Raw genomic sequence first — 23,616 nt, 5'->3', positions numbered from 1 at the left:
TATATCACTGATTAAGCAATATCACCCATTTTCAATTTTATTTTTCAGTTAATTAAAAATGACAAAATGGTAGGAGTACTACTTTGGTTATATCTGACTAGTTTGATACACTGTTTTGTTTTGGTTTTGTTTTACAGAACATCTAGTTATGGAGCCCAGATTGGTTAGTCTTCAATTCTTTTTTTTTTAATCTGAATTTATTTGAAAATGTAGTTAAGAGAAATTCACTGTGTCCATTTTTTATTATTTCTGATTTTACTGCATATATGATTTATGCTTTTAAAAATGTGTTTGTTTGCATACATAGCAGGGAGGTTTATAATCCATATCTTTATTTGTAAACATTTAATGGAACTTTGAAAAATATATTGTTGTTGGTTAACATATGAGTGTGTACAAATAGATACACACATGCACATACATTTATTATTTACTCTTTATGTTTACTATAGCCTTGCTTACTCTTACCCTTGTTTCCTTTAAAATAAAACAACATATTTGTAAATACTGATTGAAATTAAATTTTATCTGATTGTTTAAAGAAACCAGCAATATAACTGAAGAAACCATTTAGGTACCATGAAAACTTGGGAAATTAATTTTTAAGGCATTACTGTTCATGATAGTAAAAACCCTAAACATTAGACTTCAACAAATTAAATTGAGGGGAGATGAAGGGATGGTAGGGGAATGGGAAAAAATTAGCAAAACAAATAAAGCAATATATTAACAGAGAAGACAATGCCACCAAGTAAGAGTTTCTTCTCAAAATGCAAATTTGGTTTAACATTTGATCAGTGATACATACAATATTTTTCTCAATAAACAATGCTGTATGTTGGGTATCTGTTATGGTTTACACCTAGATGTCCCCCTCAAAGCCTCATGTACTCATAGGTGGGGCTTTTGGGAATGATTAGATCATGGTTGTGTGATACTGAATCAGCCCACTTGTTGGTTTAGCATTATTCTGTGTGTGACTGAATGGATTCACTGAAGATGGATCTCTTGGTATTAACTATTTTGGTGGAGAAAAGATATTTCTAATTAAAGTTATTTTGAAAGAATATAAATATTGTCATATAATACTTTCATAGTAAATTACTATGAAACATAGTAGTTACATATAACTATGCATTTAAAGTAATTATTTATGTCTCTTACCACTGGCAGTATCATTTAAAAAGATATTCAAATATTTTATAATAATCATAAAAATGAAAAAGATTGGAACTGAAATGCTAGTGTATAAATTGTTCATTTCTTTTTTCACTTTCATTAGTACATGTTTGCAGTATACAATGACTGTATTCACTGTAGGGGACCGGGACATGTACACAACACATTTCAGTTCTGCCGCCTGCCCCCACCCCCTGCCCCTTTTATTTTTTCAGAATCAGATTCATTTATTTATCTTACAACACCTTATAAAGTTACTTATCATCTATATACGGATTGAAAACCAGACTACTAGACCAAAGAACACATAAAACATGTAAGACAATTGTACTAAGTCAAGTTATACTCTTAGATATATGGTCTGCTCTGAAATCCCTCATTTTATAGATTATGAAATTTTCAGACAGATTAAAGTACTGATATCAGGAAAATATCCAGTAAGTACAGTAATGAAATTATAACTAATTATCACAAATAGACAATAGAAAGTTGGCAAAGATCTTTCCAAAAGTTTTGATCTTTTATATGACAGATAAACATAATTCTAATCTTTACTTCTTTGAATTAAATGTCTTTGAGAGTAAGAGGTACCATTCTTTTACATGTTTTTTACACAAAACTGCTGCTTACTAACCTTTGACATGCCATTGACTCTGGCTACATTTCAATTTAGAGCTGTTAAGTTTGGGGTGAGTGGAATAGTCTTAGAATTGCATAAGAGAGTTAGACAAATGCATACAAATACAAAACACTCTGGATCACTTCTTGGAATGACCTCTCCACACGCTTCCCCTCAATGGACAGATTTCACTCATTCTCTAAATGCAAGCCTCCCTAATACAGATTCCCACACTGCTGCCGGAGTGTGGCATTTTATTTGAGGGGACGAATACAGAATAGTTCAGTAAGCAGAAGGGCTGCTTCCTTTGTTATGTACTTCCAATGAATCATACATACTGTTCCCAGACTTACCTGGTATTCATCAGCTCTGAAGTATTACTGGAAACAATCCTGAAATATACCCTCTCCTCTGCTTCAAATCTTTGAAGAGCTCCTTATGCTACCCAAACAAAAACTTCAAAGTACTTAACTGAGTATAGTAACTACATAATTTCCCTACATATGCTGAGATGCAGCCACATTAAATGACCTGTAGTTTATTGAACATATAGTTTGTTTTCAATCTATGAATTCCAAATCATTCTAAAAGAGCTCAGATTTCCCCACTCATTTAAATTATAAAACGAAGTAAAATTGGACAGCACAAAAAAGAAAGGGGGGAGAGGGTGGGAAAAGCAGTGCTAGATAATATCGCCAGGGAACAGTTTTTTGATAAAGGCCTGGATGAAGACAAGTGGCCAGTTCTGTGCAAGTCTGGAGAAGAAAATGCTAGGCAGAAGAAACAGATAAAAGGTCCTGAGGTGGCAACTGGTTTACGATGCTAACGAAAATCAAATTAAGAACCTAGGTCACTGGGCTGGGGATTTAGTTCAGAGGCACAGGGCCTGCCTGGCAAGCGCAAGGTCGTGAGTTTGGTTCCCAGTACCAGAAAAAAACCAAAAAAAAAAAAAAAAAGAACCTGGGTCACTGCACCTGGAGGGTAGTAATGAAAGGGTAGTGTGAAAAGAGATCCACACATACAAAACTCAATCATAAACAGAAACACAGACAAATGAGCTCAGTTCTTTATATCAGATTATTAGAAATAAATTTAAAACTCATAGCTACAGTTTAAGCATATATGATTTTGATGGACCCTGGGATATGACCTTCCTCAGCATCAATACCTCAGTTAACTATAGAACAGCTGTGCTTATGCTGTGGAATTTCAATTTTTTTTCTGCCTCTTATTCAATAATTCAAAAAATATACTCATGTTGGGCTAGCATACTGACAAATCTGATAATATATTAACAATATTAGATCATTTCTAGGCTAATACTGGCACACATTAATAATAATTAGAAAAGGTGAAATAAAAATTAAAACAATTTTTACATATCAGAAAATAAAAAAGTAACAAACAGTAAGACAAATAGTAACCAAATGCCACTAGATTTAATTTACTAAGCACTACTTTATATTCTTGGTGATGTCTTTTGCTTCTGTATTCTAGAACTCTATCTGGGCCTAAATAAAAATCTTAAAATAGCTTTATATTTTAAAAAACGTCTTTGGTTACTGTTAAGTAAAGGCTCTGTAACAGATTTTACATACATACAGTTATCTTTTCCACAGCAAAATCTGTTAGCAATCTTCCTGAGAAGAGCTAGAGGGTAAATGTGCTAGTCATTACAGATTGTTCAGTCTCTGTCACAAGTATTCCACTACGTCGTCATCGAACAGGCAGCCATCAACAATATGAGCAATATAGAAATGAACAGGCCTAGTTGTGATCCAAAGAACTCATTAACAAAAAAATGCAGCAGTCGATAATCTAGGAACCACTGACAGATGCCATTTAGTTTCTGTATTAGTGAGTATACTTTGGCTACAAGTAAGAAAATACCCAATTAAAAAAAAAATTAGTCACTTTTGTCTGTTTTAATTGCTGATGCATCCTAGATTCTTTGTAGTTGTTTTGTTTTGTTTTGTTTTGTTTTGGGGACAGGATCTTACCATGTAGTTCAGGCTGGCCTGGAATTCACTATGTAGCCCAGGCTGGCCAGGAACTCATGGCAATCCTCCAGCCTCAGCCTCCTATGTGCTGAGATTACAGGCATGTGCTACCATACCTGTCTTATCCTAGATTCCTGATTACTGCCTCACACTTGGAAGGCACTCATTATATATTTGTTAGTAAATGTTTTATGCCTCATCTAATAGTCTGAGAGTACATGGTTCCAGATTTCCTTCAGCAGCTCAGTAACATCATTTAAAGGTCAAAAGTTATCCCATCTTTCCCTCCTTTCCAATCTTGTTGCGTTTCTAATATTTATGCTCATGGTCTAAACAGTGGCTACAGAAGCCTCATATATCACTTTATAAAATAAAAAAGCGAGAAGGAGGGAAAAGCTTTCTTTTTGTCTGACTTTTTTTAACAGGCAAAACAATTTTGCCCAAAGGTCTACAACAGACTGTCCCTTATAGTTCACTGGCTAAACCTAGATCACATGTTTACTTCTGGTCTAATTCCTGGGAAAGAGAGAGAGAGATTGGTGTCAGGCAATGATTTATCAGGTGAAATAGCAGAATAAGCTAAACTTCCCTGAGCATGTTTTTAATGGAACAAAAATCAGATGCATAAAACTATGAAAGCAGGGGAAAATGGCTCACGTGTACACAATGATGTCTTGCATACTGATAAAATAAAAATAAAATTTACTTTGTATTTATTTAGTATCTGAAAGTGCTGTACATGTATTCATTCATTTAATTACCTTTTCCTTCCCCCTGGAAAGTAATGGAAGGATGAAAAATGATCTTAGAGAAAAAATAAAAGAAAAATCACTATATTCTCAACACGAACAAAGTTCCAAAGAATAAACTTAAAATTCGGAAGGATGGATTTTTTTTTTTTACCTCTTCTTTAGCCTAATTGTAAAATGACTCTATTGGTTCCCATTCATAGTCAGTTCCTAGATAATATGCACTCATATACAAATGTAAGTATTGAAATGTTTCCAAAACTCTATGAGAGGTCAGGCATAACACACTGTTATATAATGTATGCCATTGTTAGTTTCCATTATTCAGGTCTGATCATGCTTACATATCTTAAGGTATTTTCCTTAAAATTGATAAATTATTCTTATTTTATAATTCTTAACTAAAATAAATAACTAAAAGTCGAATGTTTCCTTAGATATAGTTGGGTACACTTTAAAACATGGTAACATATTCAAAAGTACCTATAGGAAGCTGAGAATCTACTTTTCCCCATTTCACTAATGTACTAGAAATAAAAACATTCATGAGACATGATTGCTATGGTTTGGGTAGAATACAACTACTTTACTGTGAAATATAAACAGATACTACACTGGCTTTATAAGACCTAGTCATGAAGGGAAAAATGTGAATTTTCAAATTTAGGAAACAATGAAATCATCATCAAAGTCATAAAATAGCATTTTTTCCTCCAGTACATGAAAATATGAGCTTAATCTAAATATAGTGATTCAGAAATACTTATAGTACTTTTACGAGCAAGAGCATAAGTTTAATAATTATTTTAAGAATAATGAGTCATAAAATAAAGGTTAGAAAAACTCAATAGAATAAAAACCCTACATAAATCAGAAAACTTAAAAACCCTATTAAAAGAATTACTTAATTTTGAACTGCAACAAATATAATGGCTTAAATATATAAATTTTAAGAAACTAGAAAGTAAAACAACTTGTGGAAATGTATATTTTAAAAAGAGAGAAAATGATAACACAGTTAAAGACAAGACAATAATTTCTATGAGTGCTATAAATTTTAGAAAACAGTAACTTAATTATATACAGGTTTATTAAAACACAATAAATATAACAAAAATAAAACTATTATATAACAAAGAGACAAAAGAATATCAAATTTTTAAAAGTCCATGTTTTGAATGTATTTACAAGTCAAAATTTTTACTTCTCTACCTTTTTCGTCTAATTAGATCAGGAACAGAAAACTTATTCAATGTTTTAGTCTAGATGCATGACGTTTAAAAGTGAAAGTTAGGAAACTTGGAATATAGTAAAGCTTTAAATATTTTTCAGAGAAAATATAAGAGAAGATCTGTCTTAAGTTGAGCAAGGATTTAAGGGAGACACAAATACAATAATCACTGGGAAAGACTGAGAGTGTCTACTATCTTAAAATTCAAAAGGGGAGAAAAATACAAAAACTCTGTCTCTCAAACACATCATAATCTGGGAAAAGATATTTGAAACATCTCTTATCTAGTGTCTTAGACAGACAATCAGCCTTCTATTCAGTCTTACCCTTTTGTATATTTCTGCTTCTCTAACCATGGCTGAGAGTCTAAAACTATGTCCCTTGAAGATGGACTTATAGAACAAATTAGAATTTTACCAGTAGGATATATTTAACAGAGATATAGATTCCTTAATAAGGAAAAGATAATCAAATACCAAATAAGGAAAAGAAATGAATAAACATTTCATGAGAAAAGAAAATCAACTGGGTAAATAAACATGAAAAATTGTCAACCATATTAATATTTAGATAATGCAAATTAGAAAATCAAGAAAATGGTAGCATAACTATTGGTAGCAGAGTTCAACTTCTCTGAGGCCCAGAGTCCAAACACCTGAAATGTGATGACTTGGCGATGAGACAGGAAGAGGTAGTTCTCTGGGAGTCAGAAGGAATTTCCTGACAGGAAACTGGAGGCTGCAGAGAAGCTGCACAGATGAACTGCAGCACAGAGAAGAGAATGAAGCAGTCTAGCAGCTTCACCTGGCTCACCTAACAGTAGCTTGCCTTCACAGACGTCAAGCGAGCCCTCAGGACTGGGAGCTCCAGGGAGAAATGGTGGGGTGGGCTGGCCGCCCTGGCCCCAGAAAGAGCCCCAGCTGCTGCGAACTCAAAAACAGTGTGGCTCTGAAGTGGCTCTCTTCATACAGCAGCTGGGGAGGGAATCCAGTGCAGCACCAACAATGGTGCTTCACCAGGCACCATTTGGAGATGGAGTTGCTTATTTAAGGCTGAGGCTCTGAAAAACTACAAAACAACTTCAGGCTTCCCAGGGTAACTTTCTTATGGTGACTGCGGGAGAGACAGCCACAGGAGAGAATCACAGAGAGGGTATAGGCTAGCCATCAAGCTCCTGAGAGGTTTGAGGTCTGGCTGGGAAGGACTCAGGTCTTGCCTTCCACGGTAAGAAGTCAGGCCTGCTTGTACTGCACTCAGCACAGTTAGATCTGAAAGTACTGGCATTTCATACTGGCATTTAATACATTAGGCTGCTTGAACCCTTGCCCTGCTGCCTCTATCTAGTACAGATCTGAGGTCTGATGCCCTTCCTTATCTGCTGGTGTGGGCAAGGAACACACAGCTCAGCTGGTACAGTTACCACGGCTGGGGGTAAACAGTCAGAGGGGCCTCTGGAACAGGGAGGCACCACACAAACCTACACGTCATAAATTTAGAGGGAGAAACCTTGACTGGCTAGATTTCAAAGCTGTGGATCCTGGAGAAAAACCACTTATTGAAAAATACAAAGAAAATATTTTTCTCCCTTTTTTGACTCTTATACTCTCTCACTCTCTCTCTCTCTCTCTCTCTCTCTCTCTCTCTCTGTCTCTCTCTCTGTCTCTCTCTCTCTGTCTCTGTCCTTTACTAGTTTTTTGGGCATTAGGGAATTTTCCTTTAAATTTTTTTTTTTAAATTTTCTGCCATTTTTCCCTATAATTTTCTTGCTTTTTTCCTTTCAATGTTTTTTATTCTTCATATTTTTTCACTTGTTCTTTTCTTTTCTTTTGTGCCGGAAATCAAACTCATGACCTCATGCTTGCTGGGCGGTGCCACTGAGCTACATCCTAGGCCCCAACATTTGTTATTTTCTGTTACCTTTATCAAAGTCTATTAATATCCTTTTAACTCTTCATAGGATCCTTTATCTCATTTTTCTCTCTTCCTTCTCTCACCTTCCATTGTATAATTTTTCAAATGTTTCTTCTTTCATTCTCCCATATCCAATCCCCTATATTTTTACTAGCAAAACCATTAAGCTTTATTAATGTTTAGGCAGTAATTATGTCTTTATTTTTTAATTATTTTGTTTTTACAGTTACAGTTGATATATTTAGTAGATATTTACTGTATGTCAATACAGTGGTACTTCACTTCACAAACTTAATTCTTTCCACAATTCTGGTCACAAACCAAATTGGACAAGAACCAAATTAAATTTCCCCAAAAGCTCAACACTGAATCTAACCATTGAATTTGATCTGGTTTTTGTACAATTCGGTTTGTGACCAGAATGATGGAAAGAATTAAGTTCATGAACTGAGACACCATTGTATTTTGTTGGGCTTAGTGTTTATACTATAATTATAGATTTCTGCTATGGTTAAAGGTGGTATACTATTGGTTCTCATAGCACGTTCAATATGTAGTTTTTCTTGGATGATTACTGTTGCAGATTTCTTTGATTTTGCCACGGTGGCAGAGTTGTTGCTCATGAGTTTCCCTGTGTGCCGATATCTGGATTACCTTTGTATCATTAACAGTATTATGATGCATTCCAAGAGAACTACATTTTCCCCTTGTAGGGGATGGTGACTCTAGCATATCATTTTTTTTTGGTTTGGTTTTTCTCCGGTACCAGGAACCGAACTCACGACCTTGCGCTTGCCAGGTAGCGTATCATTTTAAGACAGAATAATTCTAGTCTTAATGCAGACTAGAATTAATTAACAATATATGTCCTCAAGATATGTCTTGAGAAACATCCCAGAGGTGGTGTAAAGAGTTAAATTTGCAGTCCTGACAGTCCTGGAATGCTTCTCCAAAGACAATGAATATCGGGGCCTAGATAACTACCTATTACCTTGCCTGGGTTGTTTCATCCTTTCCCTGGCCCTAGATAAACATTGTAACCATAAATGTATGGTTATCTAAAGGGGGACATATAAAACAGAGTACAGAAAGTATGTATCATTGTGGTTGGGCTCAGGATCGGAGCCTGACCCAGTTACATGTCACAAGAAAAACAACATGTGGCCAGGGCTACAACATTCCAATCTGTTACCATGGAAATCAAAATTGTACATAATCTGGGAACAGAGGCAGGTCCATGCCCACTTCCCAGATTGGCAAATGGAAGAGGGTGGTTAGCCTCAAATTAATAAACTCTGTCTTGTTCTTAATAGAGTCGGTCTCTTGTGGAATACAACCCAAATTCTGCCGTAACACCCTTTCAAGTTAACAGAGGTGGTTGGACCTTGAGATGTACAAAAGCAAAGGACTATAGTTAGCCACAACCAGAGTGCATCATTGAAAACAGACACTAACTAAAGAAATGTCTATACTAGAAACACAGTCTTTCCACTATAAGAACCCACAAGTCTTTGCACAAAACAAAACAAAAATAAAAACATGAGAAGACAAGGCAATGAAATGCATACCAAAACTCCAACTCCCCCAAAGCCAATTCATGGGGCACCGAGAGGGAGAAAGGCAAAAGCTACACAGCTGAATTATTTCAAAGGATAGCAGAAGAGATTTCAAAACTAAAGTGCTCTGTGAGTTCAGAGCGGATATAATTAGATGATGGGTGTAATAAACAAAATACTAGGGAGTTTATAGAAGACACTATAAAAAGCCAACTGAATTAAACAAAATGATATAAAACACAAATGACCAATTTAGCAAAAAATGAGAGTCCATGAAAAGGTTCCAAAAAGAAATCCAGGAGATAAAAAGTTATACAGGAACTGTGAGCAGCAGAAGCATCAGTGTGAGAACAGAGTGTCAGAACTTTAAGACAGGGTGGAAAATAATTCAAAGATACCTTAAAGCAACAAGAGAACATGAAAAGTGATGCAGCAGAAGCTAGATGACACAAAGAAGGCTGATCTAAGATTAACTGGAATTGTAATCAGTAAAAATCAGGAGACAACATAAAATGGAATAAAAAACTCTACAGAAATAATAGCACAAAAATAATAAAAGAAATAAGAGCAGAAACCTTAAATAATAGCAGAAAATAATAGAAATCTACAGAAATAACAGCAGAAAATTCCAAATATATGTAAAGAATTAAATATAGAGATGAATGAGTTACAAAGAACCCCAAATAGTCATTATCAAAAAGGAACCTCTGTAGGACTCAAAATTCCTGAAGTCCAACATGGACAGGCTCTTATAAGCCATTAAGGAAAAGCAACAAATTACTTATAAAAGTAAATCTATTAGAATTACAGCAGATTTCTCAACACAAACCTTAAAGGCCAGGGGAGCTTGGAAGGGTTTCAAATTGTAAAAGAAAACAATTTCTAAAGAGATGATACTGTGTAAAACTATCTTGCAAAATTGATGAAGAAATAATGTGACAGCGAGCACTTCAAGAAATTCATGACCACCAAACTGGCACTACAAAAATATTCAAGGATATCCTAGAAAGAGACAATGAGGCCAATATGCCAAAAAGTCTCATAAAATGAATACACCAAACAGGGTGAGCAGTTAAGCAGAAGGGAAAACAAAAATAAAAAGGAAATCAGCAATGCAGGATAATAAAATACAACATGGTCAGTACCTTTTGGTAATAACTCTCAATGTGAATGGTCTTAATTCCTCCATCAAATCACACAGACTGATACAACGGGCCAAGAAACAAACTCAACAATATGCTGAATATAATATAATATGCTCAACAATATGCTGAATGAAACAAATTTAATCCAAAAAGAATTACACAGATTAAAAGTCAAAGGATGGGAAGTAATATTCCACACAACTGGAACCTAGAAAAAAGCAGGAATATGTATACTAACTTCAGAAAAAATAGACTTGAAGCCAAAACTGACTAAAGGCAAGAAAGGTCACCATATATTGACTAAGGAAAAAATCTGACAGGAAGAGATAATTTATAAATACATACGTACCAAACAGTAGTGCACCCAACTTCATGAAACAAACACTATTTGACATAAAATCAGACAAATACCAACACAAATATGGTGGGGGACCTCACTGCATCACTGTCACAAACAGATAAACCAGACAAAAAAATCAACAAAGAAAAATCAGAGTTGACCAAACCTTTGAATAAATGTACTCGGTGGATATTAAGTACTAATGTTGTCGTTCCACCCAACAACAGAATGCACAACCTACTCAGCAGCACTTGAGACTGTCTCCAAAACAGACCACATGCTAGCCCATTAAGCATGCTTGAGTAAATGCAACAGAAACAAAATTATCCCATGCACAGACCAGATGACACAGAAACGAAACTAGAAGTCAATGGCAAAAGAAATCACAGAAACTGTGCAAACACATGGAGGTTAAACAATAGCCTTTTGAATAATCAATGGGTCACAAAAGAAATCAAGAAAAAAATTAAAAAGCTCCTAGAATCAACTGATAATTCCGGTACAATACAGCAAACCTATGGGACACAAGAAAAGCAGTTCTAAAAGGGAAGTTTGTGGTTGTAAATGTTCACATTAGAAAAACACAGCGAGGCTGGGGGCAGAGCTCAGTGGCATAAGTGCTTGCCTGGCAAGCACAAGGTCCTAAGTTAGATTCCCGATACAAAAAAAGAAAAACACAGCGAGCGGAAATAAATAATCTAACAATGTACCTCAAGGTCCTAGAAAGCACAAGAACATTTCAAATCCAAAGCTAGGATGAAGAAGGAAATGATAGAGATCAGAAGAGTACTTAATAAAATTGAGACCAAGAAAACAATAGACGTTTACCGACTCATTTAATGACTGGACTAAAGATTGGGGCACACTGTTTGGACTTACTACCTACTACACATACTTACAACCCACATTTGGACTTACAACACAGGAACATGACATGACCTTACAGTGGCTTCTTCTGCAGTACAGTACTATAATTTCTGCTGATTCTGTACAGTATAGTACTGTAGTTTTATGTTGTTATATATTTCAGTACTGCATGTAAGAGTTATGCAAATAAAAGCAAAGTTATCAAGTTGGCATTTCCTTTGACCATTTCTTTATTCTGAATATTGTAATGTATATACTATATACAATTTCTCATTTAGCGACCAATTCATTTAACAACGTAACCACAGAAAGGGAACTCAGTTATTAAATGAAGACTGTCTAACAAATGACAGAGAGGCTATAGGGAAAAGAACCCTTCTATGTTGTTGCTGGCCATGTAAACACCACAACCATTATTAAATCAAGACAGGGATTTCTCAAAAGACTAAAACTAGAAATTCTATTCAACTCAGCTATTCCCTTCCTTGCTATCTTCCTGAAAGAGTTAAAGACATCATATTATATTACAGTGATAAATGCATACTCATGTTTATAGCAGCATAATTCACAATAACTGTTTCTTGTCCACTAATAGATGAATAGATAAAGAAAATGTGTTATTTATACACAGTAGAGTACTACTCTGCAATAAAGGATAAATGTGAGTGATTTGTGGAAAGATACATGCACCTGAGACAATAATGTTAAGTGAATTAAATCAGACACACAAACTTAAACATCACATGGCTTCTCTTATATGAGAACCCCAAAGTATAAATGAAGAGCAAAATAAAAATAATAGGAAATAGGGAGATATATACTTTGCAAGTGGGAAGTGCATAAAGAGATGGAGGGACTGGTAGGGAAGGGGAAGAGAAGGGGGTTAAAAAAGAATTAAGATGTGTTATGTTCACGTACCAACTCTCCAAGAGGAATGGGACCATTATATACTACAAATAGGTACTAAAAAAATATAAAACCCTCTCAATGAACACCATAATGAAAATTACTTAAGATGATAAAATTTAAGAAGTTTGTTAAGAGGTAGCACTGGTAAAAACTATGGACCAATACTGGTAAATCAATACCAATGTGGTAAACTGGTACAGCCTCTTTGGAAATTTGACATTTATTATAAAACTTAACATTCATGTAACATATGTCCAGTGATTTCATCCCTTGAAACTCTTGTACTTGTAGAAGATGTCAGTGAAAAACTTAAGTCCCAGAACACCAGATGATACAATTTTATATAGTATTTTAAAAATGCATATAAACATATCTATAAAAATGTTATATGTTTATGGAGATAAATGTATCAATAAAATGTTTATGGAGATAAACATATCTATAAAAAATTCAAAAGCAAGGGAATGATAAATACAAAATCCATGGTAGTGTTTACTTTTTGCAGAAGGAAGGATGAGATTGGGAACTGTAGAAGAAACAGATAAATGCATCAGTATCAGTTAACATTATCTCTTATGCTGGATGACAGGTTGACAAATTTCCATTTTATTAGTATGCTTCCTAACATACTTATACAATATATACTACATGATTGATTGCTAATGTTTATAAGGTGCTTATTATGTACAGTATTCCAAAGTCTCACTTTACCCTTTATAGTTAGTCCTATGAAAAAGATTATGTTAGCATCTCCAATTTACAGATGAGGAAACTAAAGCAGAAAGAAATAATGTCTCTATACTCATAGTAATGGAGCCAGGAGAGAAGTGGAAAATCAGACCCCAGATTCTGCACTCTTAACCAGTATATTATATTTATTAAATAACAAAAATAAGTTATTTAAAAAATAAATAACTAATTGATCTACCTTTCATTTTCTTTGATGACATTTTCAAGTTGTAGTTTCATCTCACCCATCTGTTTCTGAAAGAATAAAGTAAAATAGAGAATTACATTTTCTAGACTACTAGATGTCCATTAAGTAGTCCATTCATATGCAAGCCTTCAGACTAACATTAGTCTATAGGTAAGAAAGAGTTATGCATTACTCTCAATACACAATATTAAAAATGCACAGTTTGGGGCTGGGGATTTAGCTCAGCGGAACAGTGCCTGCCTGGCAAGCACGAGGTTGTGAGTTCCATTCCCGGTACCGGAAAAAAACCAAAAAACAACAACAAAAAAAAAGGAAACTAAAAATGCACAGTTTGATAATATGTAGAACATTTTAAATAGACTGTAAAAATATTTTAACATATTGAGAGGTATTGACAATATAACTCATAATTTATAGCTATGAAAACAAAGTAAGACATTCCTCAGTATAATACAATAACAAATACCAGATGACTCTTGCATTTTGACTGTATATCTTAATTAATTTACCACAGTTGAGGTGATGTCCATATAAGTGTATATATTTCTCTAGTATTTAAACAGGTAAAACAGTAATAGTGAAAAAGAAAATAGAGGTCTTGTTTAGTAGTCATTCTTTTAGTCTCTGATTCACCAGCCTTATTAACTACCTGAACTTTCCACTATACAAGGCTTCTATCTTCAATGCACATGGTCACTGACATACTTAGGAGGAAAGATGATTTTTTAAAGCTACTAGTTAATGGGGGCTGGGGATTTAGCTCAGCGGCAAAAGCGCCTGCCTGGCAAGCGCAAGGTCGTGAGTTCGGTTCCCGGTACTGGAGAAAAACCAAAAAAAAAAAAAAAAATAAAAAAAAAAAAAAAGCTACTAGTTAAGATGCATTGAAGAATAAAATGCATACTGTAAAAGGAAATAAAATGAAAGTTTGATTAATTTTCTCTGACAGAATAAAGGGATTACTAGGATTTCAAAAGTAAAAGAAGCACATTTCACGTAGGTAGAAATATGTGTAAATGCAAAACAGTCAAAAAATGAGTAGCGAGCCCTCAAAAAAAAGTAAACATATAAGTGGAAAGCAGGAAGGTCATGTGAAATCACACTTAAATGGAAAGTGCAATGAAGGTGTGATACCTCCATTAGTCTAGACTGTGCACCTTAGGCTGAAGGAGAGAAGCCAAGCCCGAAGTCAGCTTTGGCCTGGGATGCTGGGAATGGGCAGTTCTCCAAGTCTTTCTCTCTCCCTTGCAAGCAGAGAAGCTCCAAGAAGTTTGGTCTAGAAACTCACTAACAGCCAATTCTAAGTATAAGTTGGCTTGAAAAGTGAACTTTTTTCAGGTCCCTGCTACACCTAAATCACAATTAAACCAAAATGAATTAATTTACAACCAGCAAAGTGAGCACTGACCACACATCGATGGATGCAGTGAGAAATAAAATTGGAAAAGGCAGTGCAGCATTTAAATTTCATGCTAATTTAAATTATTTTATAATTTTTAAAATCATTGCTTATTAAAAGTTGTAATATTATTTATTACTCTCAAAAATAATATAGGCTCTATATGCATTAGCTAAAATTAAAAGTCACTCTAAGATTATTTGTTTAAAATATTTAATATTGGGAATGAAATGAAATTTATACAGTACTTCTTACATCAGCAAATTTCTCACTATTTACATTTTCTTTTTAAAGTCCTTTGAATTTTTATTTTTAAAAATTTTTGAATGTTCCTTTTTTATTTTATGAAAAATAAAACAAATTTTCATAACTAAATAATAGGGAAAGAACAACAGTTATTACACTGTGTATTCTTATCTTCAAAGTAGTTACTCAGGACAAGACATAAGCCAAAAGGATTCCTACCAAAAAGAAGCAAACAGAATAATGCAAACATTTTTTAACAAACTAAGATAAATAATTAGTATAAATGAAACAAATTAGCATATATATTGAAATATTTGTAAAACAATGGAATATGTAATTTGGGGAAGTACTTGAGGAGATCTACCTACTTCCTATTTATCTCTCTTCTACTTTGCTCTTTATTAGTGTATATATATAAAATGTATATATACATAGCGTGTATACATATATATCTATACACAATATATATGAGATTAAATTATATATATATCATATAAAACATGCTTTTTCTGGCAGAAAATCTTTCACACAGACAACTGCAGCAGTACTTCGTATGTTTTGAAGATATTCTATTTTCTGTTCTTAAGTTTTAAGTCTTAAGAATTAATTCTACTAATTAATAATACCTGTGAGAACAATTATTCTTAGAAGGAGCTGTCAACATTTTTTTCCATCTGTCCCTCTAAAACAGGTAACAACTATTCTTATCATCATAGACTGTTTTTGGGCTTTTTAAACTGCAGCTTCATCTCGTAATTAATTTAGTAATCACATTTAGGTAGTAAGATTGCCAAATGGAGAAAAAGTCAAACACTTCAATAAAATAGTTAATTAAATAGGTTAATCAGATAAATTATATAAAGTTTAATTTCAAGATAACTCCCTATTTTATAGCAATCACAGCATACAATGTCACAATAGCAATTCAGAGATAGTGAATTCAATGATACTTTAGACTCACTAGTACTATAAATAAAAGTAAAATATAAATAGTTCAAAAAGAAGTTTCTCTTTAATTGTCAACTGAAATGATGAAAAGACATTATTGGGGTTGTATTAAATTTAAAGGACCGCAGGCTAAAAAGGACACAGTAAAGACTAGGAAATAAACTAACTTAAGAATTACTTATCATAAAACAGAGTACAATTTTTAAAAGTACTTATTTCTGAAATTTGAATTTACAGGTTTATTCTATAAGTTTATATCGTAGAAGAATAACCTTCAAATAAAAGTCTACATTATTCCAAATGCAATAGAATAACCTAAGTTTATTCTTAGGATGTATATGCATTATATAAGCATTATATGTTCTCTTAATAAAGCTCCAAACTGTATCAATCTATAAACTGAAGAATAGATTGTTACACTTGCTCTAACCATCTTGTTTTCATAAGCCCCAGTATTTAATTATTCATGAGATACTGAAAGACCTATTATGTACTCCTCTTTAAGGTATACCGTAAGATTTCTTCCTGTCCATCTATAAAGAGAGAGAAAGAGAAAGTGCATAGAGTCTCTCACACCTGTAGAATTATTCTCAGAAAATCAGTCCCAATGGATTATATTATATAAAGTCATTATATTTTCTTCTATTTGCATTTAATTAAGTCAACCCTGCTACCCTTATCACAACAGAATGGACCCAGTGACTAGTGTTTCAACCAAATACAATCATGAGAACAAGAAGTAACTGCCAGCTGGTGGGCTTAAGCTTGAGGTATATAAATTATGTGCTTCCACTGTATTTTTATCCCAGAATCAGAAAATTCAGGAGAAAACATCAAAGACATTTTCAGTTCAAAGAAACACATTATTAATATTAGATATACTCTAAAAATGTAGTCACTGAAACTCATATAGTGACCTGAGCAATTCTGTGCCATTATTCTAATTTTCCATGAGCTTAGTCCGAGAAGTCATGGCACCCAGCGTAACTGTCTGTATAGACAATTTCCTTAGTTTCTGTATTCTCATTATTAAAATAAACTCCCATTGCTAAATATTTCTGAAAAAAAAGTTGCTACATTTTAAGCCTGCATTAGAAGTATCTCAAAGACATAAAAGGAAACACAAATGACAGAGACAATATTTGGAATTAAGAAACAAAACCCATTCTGAAAATAATAAAAAATGAAGGTAGAATGAAGGCAAGGAGAAAGGTTTCAAAGAATGTGAGATAGTTTTTAAGGGAAAAAATATATAAGCAAATAAAAGTGTGATGAAGAAAAATTTTTAAGCATCCAGGAGATACTTTTGCCAGACAGCAATTATAATGAGATATTGAATTAAAAAACGAAACTAAAGATAATCTTTAAACACATACACATGATGCACACAAGCACAGCCTAAACAAAATTAACAATCAATGACAGTAAAATACTTTCTTCTTCATCAAAGTTTTTTAAAAAAATGCAAGTCTATTTTACTTTTTCTTCTCATAACAGAATATTACAAAAAATTTCATAATTATAATTTCATACCTGATAATATTTCAGTTGTTCACCCAGCTCTGCCAGATGTTTATCATACTCAGCAGTAAGTGCTAAAAGGCTAAAGAAAAAGCATAGAGTTAAAACTAAGGCATACTTGGTCCCATCTAGTTTAATAAATATGTAACAAATAAAATAAATTATGCATCAAAATGTTTGTTTTATTTACTCATAAGAAACAGTACCCTGCCTTTTCTCTAAACCAAGGCTTTTTAAAACCTTGGAGTAACTACTATTCTTGACTAAGGAACTGTTTGTCTTGTGTGGATGAGGGAATAGGTAGTCTGGTCTGAACATGGTATGATATTAATTTGTCTTTCTGACTGCTACCTATTTGATGACAGTAACAGCCTTACCCTCTATGGGTTTTGCTTGTTGTAAGAAATAAGAATGTTTTCAAACATTGCCAAATTATCTACTGGTACAAGGGTAAAATCTTCCCCCACTGTGAGCCAGTCTAATAGACACTATGATACTTGTTTTTACTTATCAATTCAGTAAGTCAGTTAAGTCTAACTATAGCAGGCCAAAAGTATCCATTCCTAATACTAACAGAATTCTTTTCATGACAATTAATATTACTTTTAAGAAAATAATATTTTTTCAGTAATACTTTACCTTTGGTCAACTTTGGAGTTTACTAATGTGTCATCTTCATCTCCTTTGAGGACAGTTTTCTGTAACAGGAAACATGTACCTTAAAATGTTTTCTCACATCATTCTAGTCAAAACTGACAATGGTTTAAAATTAAATACAATTAAAATTTTTATAACCTTATAAAATCCACTGATATAATTCCAAAAGAGCAAAAGAAATAAACAAGGTTATTGACACTGAAATGCATTTGGTAAATTGAACATACATACATGATAAAACCCCTTGCAATATTAAAATATGAAGAATTTTTATTCACTTGATAAAAATATCTACCAGAAAGAAACCTACTTTAATTACCATCTGCATAGTAAAACACAGAAGCACTGCATTAAATTCAGTAACAATACAAGGCTGCTCATAAACACTATTAAAATTCAATATCATACTAAAAGCTCAGCCAATATAAACACAATGTGAGGAGATTTAGAGATTGAAAAGTGAGATATAATGTTATTATTTACAGACAATTTGACCATTAATCTAGAAAGTCATATAATCTACCAATTATTAGGAATATACTGTTATCAGAATATTAACATTAAAAAAGAAAATTCAGTACTTTCTTCAAACACCAGCAGTTCTTTTTTCTCTGATCTATTTTGAAAGAGAAAACATACATGAACTTATTTGTTCATTTATTAATTAATACTTAGGGCAGTGGTGGTAAACTCATGGAACATGTTATTACTCTGCTTTTCTTTTAAGACAAAAGATGTTAATGTAGAGTTGTTTTTCTCTAAACTAAAACCTCAGCATTCAGTGTTAACTGCATGTTGGTACATTGTGATAAGCGGGTTTTGGCTTGCAGTTCGGCAGTTGGTTTCTAAAAGGTTCACCATCACTGACTTAGGGTATTTCTACATTTTGACCCTTGTGAATAATGGTGCAACGAACTTAGGCATGCATTTCATTTGGATACACAACCAGAAGTGGGACTGCTGATCACAGGACAATGGTAGTTTTAATATTTTTAGAAATCCCTACATTGTTTCCATAATGGCTATACCAATTTACCTTCCCAACAATGCACAACAGCTCCATTTTCTCCACATCCATGAACACCTGTCATTTATTCTTTTGATAACAGTAATCCTGTTTGGACATGGTATCTCATGACATGATATCTCATTGAGATTTTGAGTTGTTTTTCCCCAATGACTAGCGATGTTCATATATCTGTTGATCATATGTATGTCTTCTTTGGAAAAGAAAATGCCTACATGTCTATTAAGGGCCTTCATCCATTTTTACTCAGGTTATTATTAGTTATATGAGCTATTTATATATTCTGGATATTAGCTTGTCATAGACATATAGTCTGCAATGTAGATGCAATTTTGCAATGCAAATATAATGCGTTAACTCAATATGTATTAACTCAATATATTAACTCAATAGGTACAAGGTATGATAAAAAAAACTACAGAAAATGCTAGTGCCACATGCCATCCATGAAAGAGATCTTCAGTATGAGAATCAGCGCATCAAGCTTCAGCAACAGTGTGAAGTTTCAACTTGTTCAGTGCAATCAGTTGTAAGCAAACGCTGGGTAAGGTATGTTTAAAGTGTGCCATAAACCATAAATCACAAACAACAAATTTCATTGGAGTTACATGATGGTGCTGTTTCAGATTCCAGCTGTGTAAGAAATGTCATCACAGGAGATGAAATTTGGTCTATGGTTATGATCCAGAGACCAAGGTTCAGACTTCTCAGGGGAAATCACCAAGCTCTTCTTATGCAAAATATAAAGAAGGTCAAACATCAGGGTACACTGCTTGTGTTTTCTGACCTTGATGGAACTGCACAAATTAAATTTGTACCCAGAAATACTATGGTGAACTATGAATATTACAAAGGTATATTATTTAAGAAACAATATGTATAAAAATGGCCTGAGAAATGGGGGAATGGTTTCACCCTTCACAATGACAATGCTCTGTGTTACACATATTGGCACAGCAATTTCTGTTAGGGGGAAAAAAAGCTACTATAGTGTGTCCCAATCCACCTTAATCACTAGATCTGGCACCATGTGATTTCTGACTTTTCCTCAAAGTTAAAATGACCTGACAGGTAAACATTCTGAATCGATTCAGAACAGCAAGGGAGACACAGTGCAACAGGGCACTCATGAAAGCGGGTATGCAAAGCTGCTTCGGAAAGTGGCAAGAGTGATGGGATAAGTGTGTTCAAAGTGAGGAACAGTATTTTGAGAGTGACTAATGGTAATTTATCTTTTACTGTAGTACATTTTTTAAAAAGTTAAATTCATTAATTTTTCAATCACACTTCATATGGTTTTCTACCATTATATAGATTGTCTTTTCACTTTGCTGTTTCTTTTGCTTTACAGAAACTTTTTTGTATTCCAACCTACTTATTACTGTCATATCCAAAAACTATTTATCAAAACAAAATCAAGGAGCTTTCTTAGTGTTTTCAGGAAACTTATGGTTTCATGCCTGGCATTTAAGTATTTAATTAATTTTGAATTATTTTTTCTTTATGGTGTATGATGAATCCACTTTCATTCTGCACGTGGATGTCCAGATTTCTCAACATCATTTACTCAAGATTATCCTTTGCTTATTATATATTCTTGGCATCTTTCTTGATAGCTACTTGACTAAACATGTGTGAATTAATTTCTGTGCTATTTGTTCCACTGATCTAAGTATGTATTATAATGCCAGTATCATACTGTTTTGCTTAATAAAGCTTTGAATATAACTTGAAATTACAAAGTGTGATGCCTCCAGGTCTTCTCTTCTTCAGGATTATGCTAGCTATTCAGGACATTTTTAGGGTTATTTTTTCTACTTCTGTGAAAATGCCATTGGAATTTTCATATATTGTAGAGATTGCACTGAATCTGTAGATTATTTTAAGTAGTATAGACCTTTTAACAATATTAAGTGTCCTAATCTATGAGCATAGAATGTTTTTCATTTGTATTATAAAGTTCTTTCATTGTTGCCTTATAGTTTTAATGTCTTACAATTTTCCCGTCAATACATTTTCATCAAGTATCTTATTCTTTTTTATGCTATTATAAAGTCATTTTGCTTCTTTTTCAGATGGTTCATTGTTAGTGAATAAAAATGCTACCGATTTAATGTTGATTTTGTATCCTGCAGCTTTACCAAAATTATTAATTTGTTCTTATAGTTTTGATTTTTCTATATATAAGATCATGGTTTGGCAAAGTTTATTTCTTTATTGCTAATATGGATACCATTTGTTTCTTTTTCTTGCCAAATTACTTCCACTAGATATGATTAGTAGAAGTTGCAATTGTGGGGATTCTTGCTTTGTTTCAGTTTTTCACTGTTGAATGTGATGTTGGCTGAGAGACTGTCATCTATGGCCTTTATGATGTTGAGATACATTCTTTCTGAAACTGATTTGTTGGAGAGTCTATCATGAAACAATGCTGATGTTTGTCAGATGCTTTTTCTGGTGTCTGTTAAAATGATGATCTTTATCTTTCATTCTGTTAATATACTGTATCCAATTATCAATTTGCTTATACAGAACTATCCTTGCATTTTAGGGATAAAAACCATTTGATGATGGTGTATGAACCCTTTAATGTACTGTTTAACTATTTTCATTAATATTTTTGTCTATACTCATTAGAAATTGGCCTGAAATTCTGTCTTACACTGTCTTTAAAAGATATTTGGCATCAGACAGTAGTACTGGGTTTCAGATATTTGTTGGCCAGGTGTGGTGGCACATGTGTATAATTCCAGAACTCTGAAAGGAGAGGTTAGGGAAGGAGGATCATAAATTACAGCTTAGCCTGGGCAACACTGTTCGATCCTGTCTTCAAAAATGAGGGAAGGCAGTGTGCTGGGAAAGAAATTCAGTGTGAAGGTCCTGGATTCAATCCCTAGTCCCCCACACACCAGAAAAAAAAGGAAGAAAGGAAGAAAAGAAGTTAGACTAAAAGTGTTCCATGCTCTTCAATTGTTTGGAAAGAGCCTGAGATAGGCTGAAATCTATTATGAAGAATGTTTCAAGAGTGCTTGAGAACAGCGTATGGTAGCTGTTGGTATGTCCCATGTACACATGTTAAGCCATTTGGTCCAAAGTATAGTTCTTGTTCATTAATTCTTTGTTGACTTTCTGTTTAGATGGACTAACTTTTATCCCTGACTACAGCCCTCATTTTCTTATTTCTTTGGCTTCTCATCTTGTTGGTGCATCTGAAATATGTCCCACCACTTCCACTTTTGTCTTCTAGTCAAGTTTTTTTGAAATCCTACTTAATATTTAGGGTCCACCAGATATGCTATATCCTTAAGAAACTTTTCCTAATTGTTCTAACTTTTTTCTCTTATAACCCTTAATACACATATTTGGTTTTTAATGTTTTTAAGGTACAAACTATGCCTTTCACTTGATTGTCTAATATTTGTCTTATCCCATATCTCTAATAATTTTTATGTTCCAATGATTAGTCTTAATTATCTTCATATCACTAAATCATCTGGCATAGTTCCTTGCATAAAGGTAGTCCTCAGTAAATACCAATAACAATCCCCAGAAACAATGCTCAAAAACTATTTACTCAATACAAACCTAAAACAGAACAACTCAACAATCCAAAGTAATCATTAAATTTCTAAGTTCTGGGAATAAACATAGTAAGTCAAACAACAGATAACCAGATCTTCAGAAAAGTAAAATGCAGACTTGGTAATGCCTTCCCATTTGCTAGTGAAACTTAAAAAAAAAAAAGGCTCCATTGCTTAATAACTCAAGATGCAGTTGAAAAAATCAAGTTGGAAGAATGAGACTGAAATAGCTATGAAAGTACTTATAAATATCCTTTTTATATTCTCTAAATATTGACAAATGATGCAAAATGAAGACCCATTTATAGAATTTATATATTCTTAAAAGATTTATAGATTTATAGAATTGTAAAAATATTTGGTCCTGTACTATTAATACCTATTTATCTTGGATGTTAAAATGATTCACTAAGATGATGTAACACACACATGCACACAAAGGTAAAAATAATGGGTTGTAGTTAGTAAACTCCCTGGATACTCTGTACCACTAAAAATTATACACTAAGTACTGTAATTAAAATTGTGAATTTTTATTTTTTGCTCCTTGTTCTAGTCAATACTGTCTATCAAATATGCAAATAGTATCTTCTCATCTCCAGCTTTTGGAAGAAAATAAAGATTAGCATTGTGTGCATATGGTTTTGCAAGTAGGTTTTAGGAAATCCCTTAAGCTTTTCACTTACATCCTGAGGAGACTGATTTTCATTATTTATCAGTACAAGTTGATATACAGCATAACAAATTTCTAAACTTTCAAGTGGACTCTGCAAAAAGTATTAAATCAACAATATCTG

At 33.3% G+C, this 23,616-nt stretch overlaps 1 protein-coding gene across 4 annotated transcripts in view; it reads right to left on the bottom strand.

Moving 5' to 3' along the window:
* Positions 1–23,616, bottom strand: part of Sclt1 (sodium channel and clathrin linker 1) — a 170,375-nt gene that overhangs the window by 136,685 nt on the left and 10,074 nt on the right. For all 4 annotated transcript variants that reach the window (XM_005386718.2, XM_013515272.1, XM_013515273.1 and 1 more), the window contains 3 exons: positions 18,194–18,252; positions 17,567–17,636; positions 13,435–13,490 (listed from right to left, as the gene is read on the bottom strand). In XM_005386718.2, the coding sequence (XP_005386775.1) occupies positions 13,435–13,490; positions 17,567–17,636; positions 18,194–18,252 (185 nt within the window). The remainder of the gene's footprint in view (positions 1–13,434; positions 13,491–17,566; positions 17,637–18,193; positions 18,253–23,616) is intronic.

This window comes from Chinchilla lanigera, unplaced genomic scaffold (assembly GCF_000276665.1).
Source record: "Chinchilla lanigera isolate Chin_1 unplaced genomic scaffold, ChiLan1.0 scaffold00027, whole genome shotgun sequence".
NCBI classification, from domain to species: domain Eukaryota; kingdom Metazoa; phylum Chordata; class Mammalia; order Rodentia; family Chinchillidae; genus Chinchilla; species Chinchilla lanigera.
The sequence above is the reverse complement of the archived record's forward strand: the minus strand, read 5'-3'. Positions and strand labels throughout refer to the sequence as shown.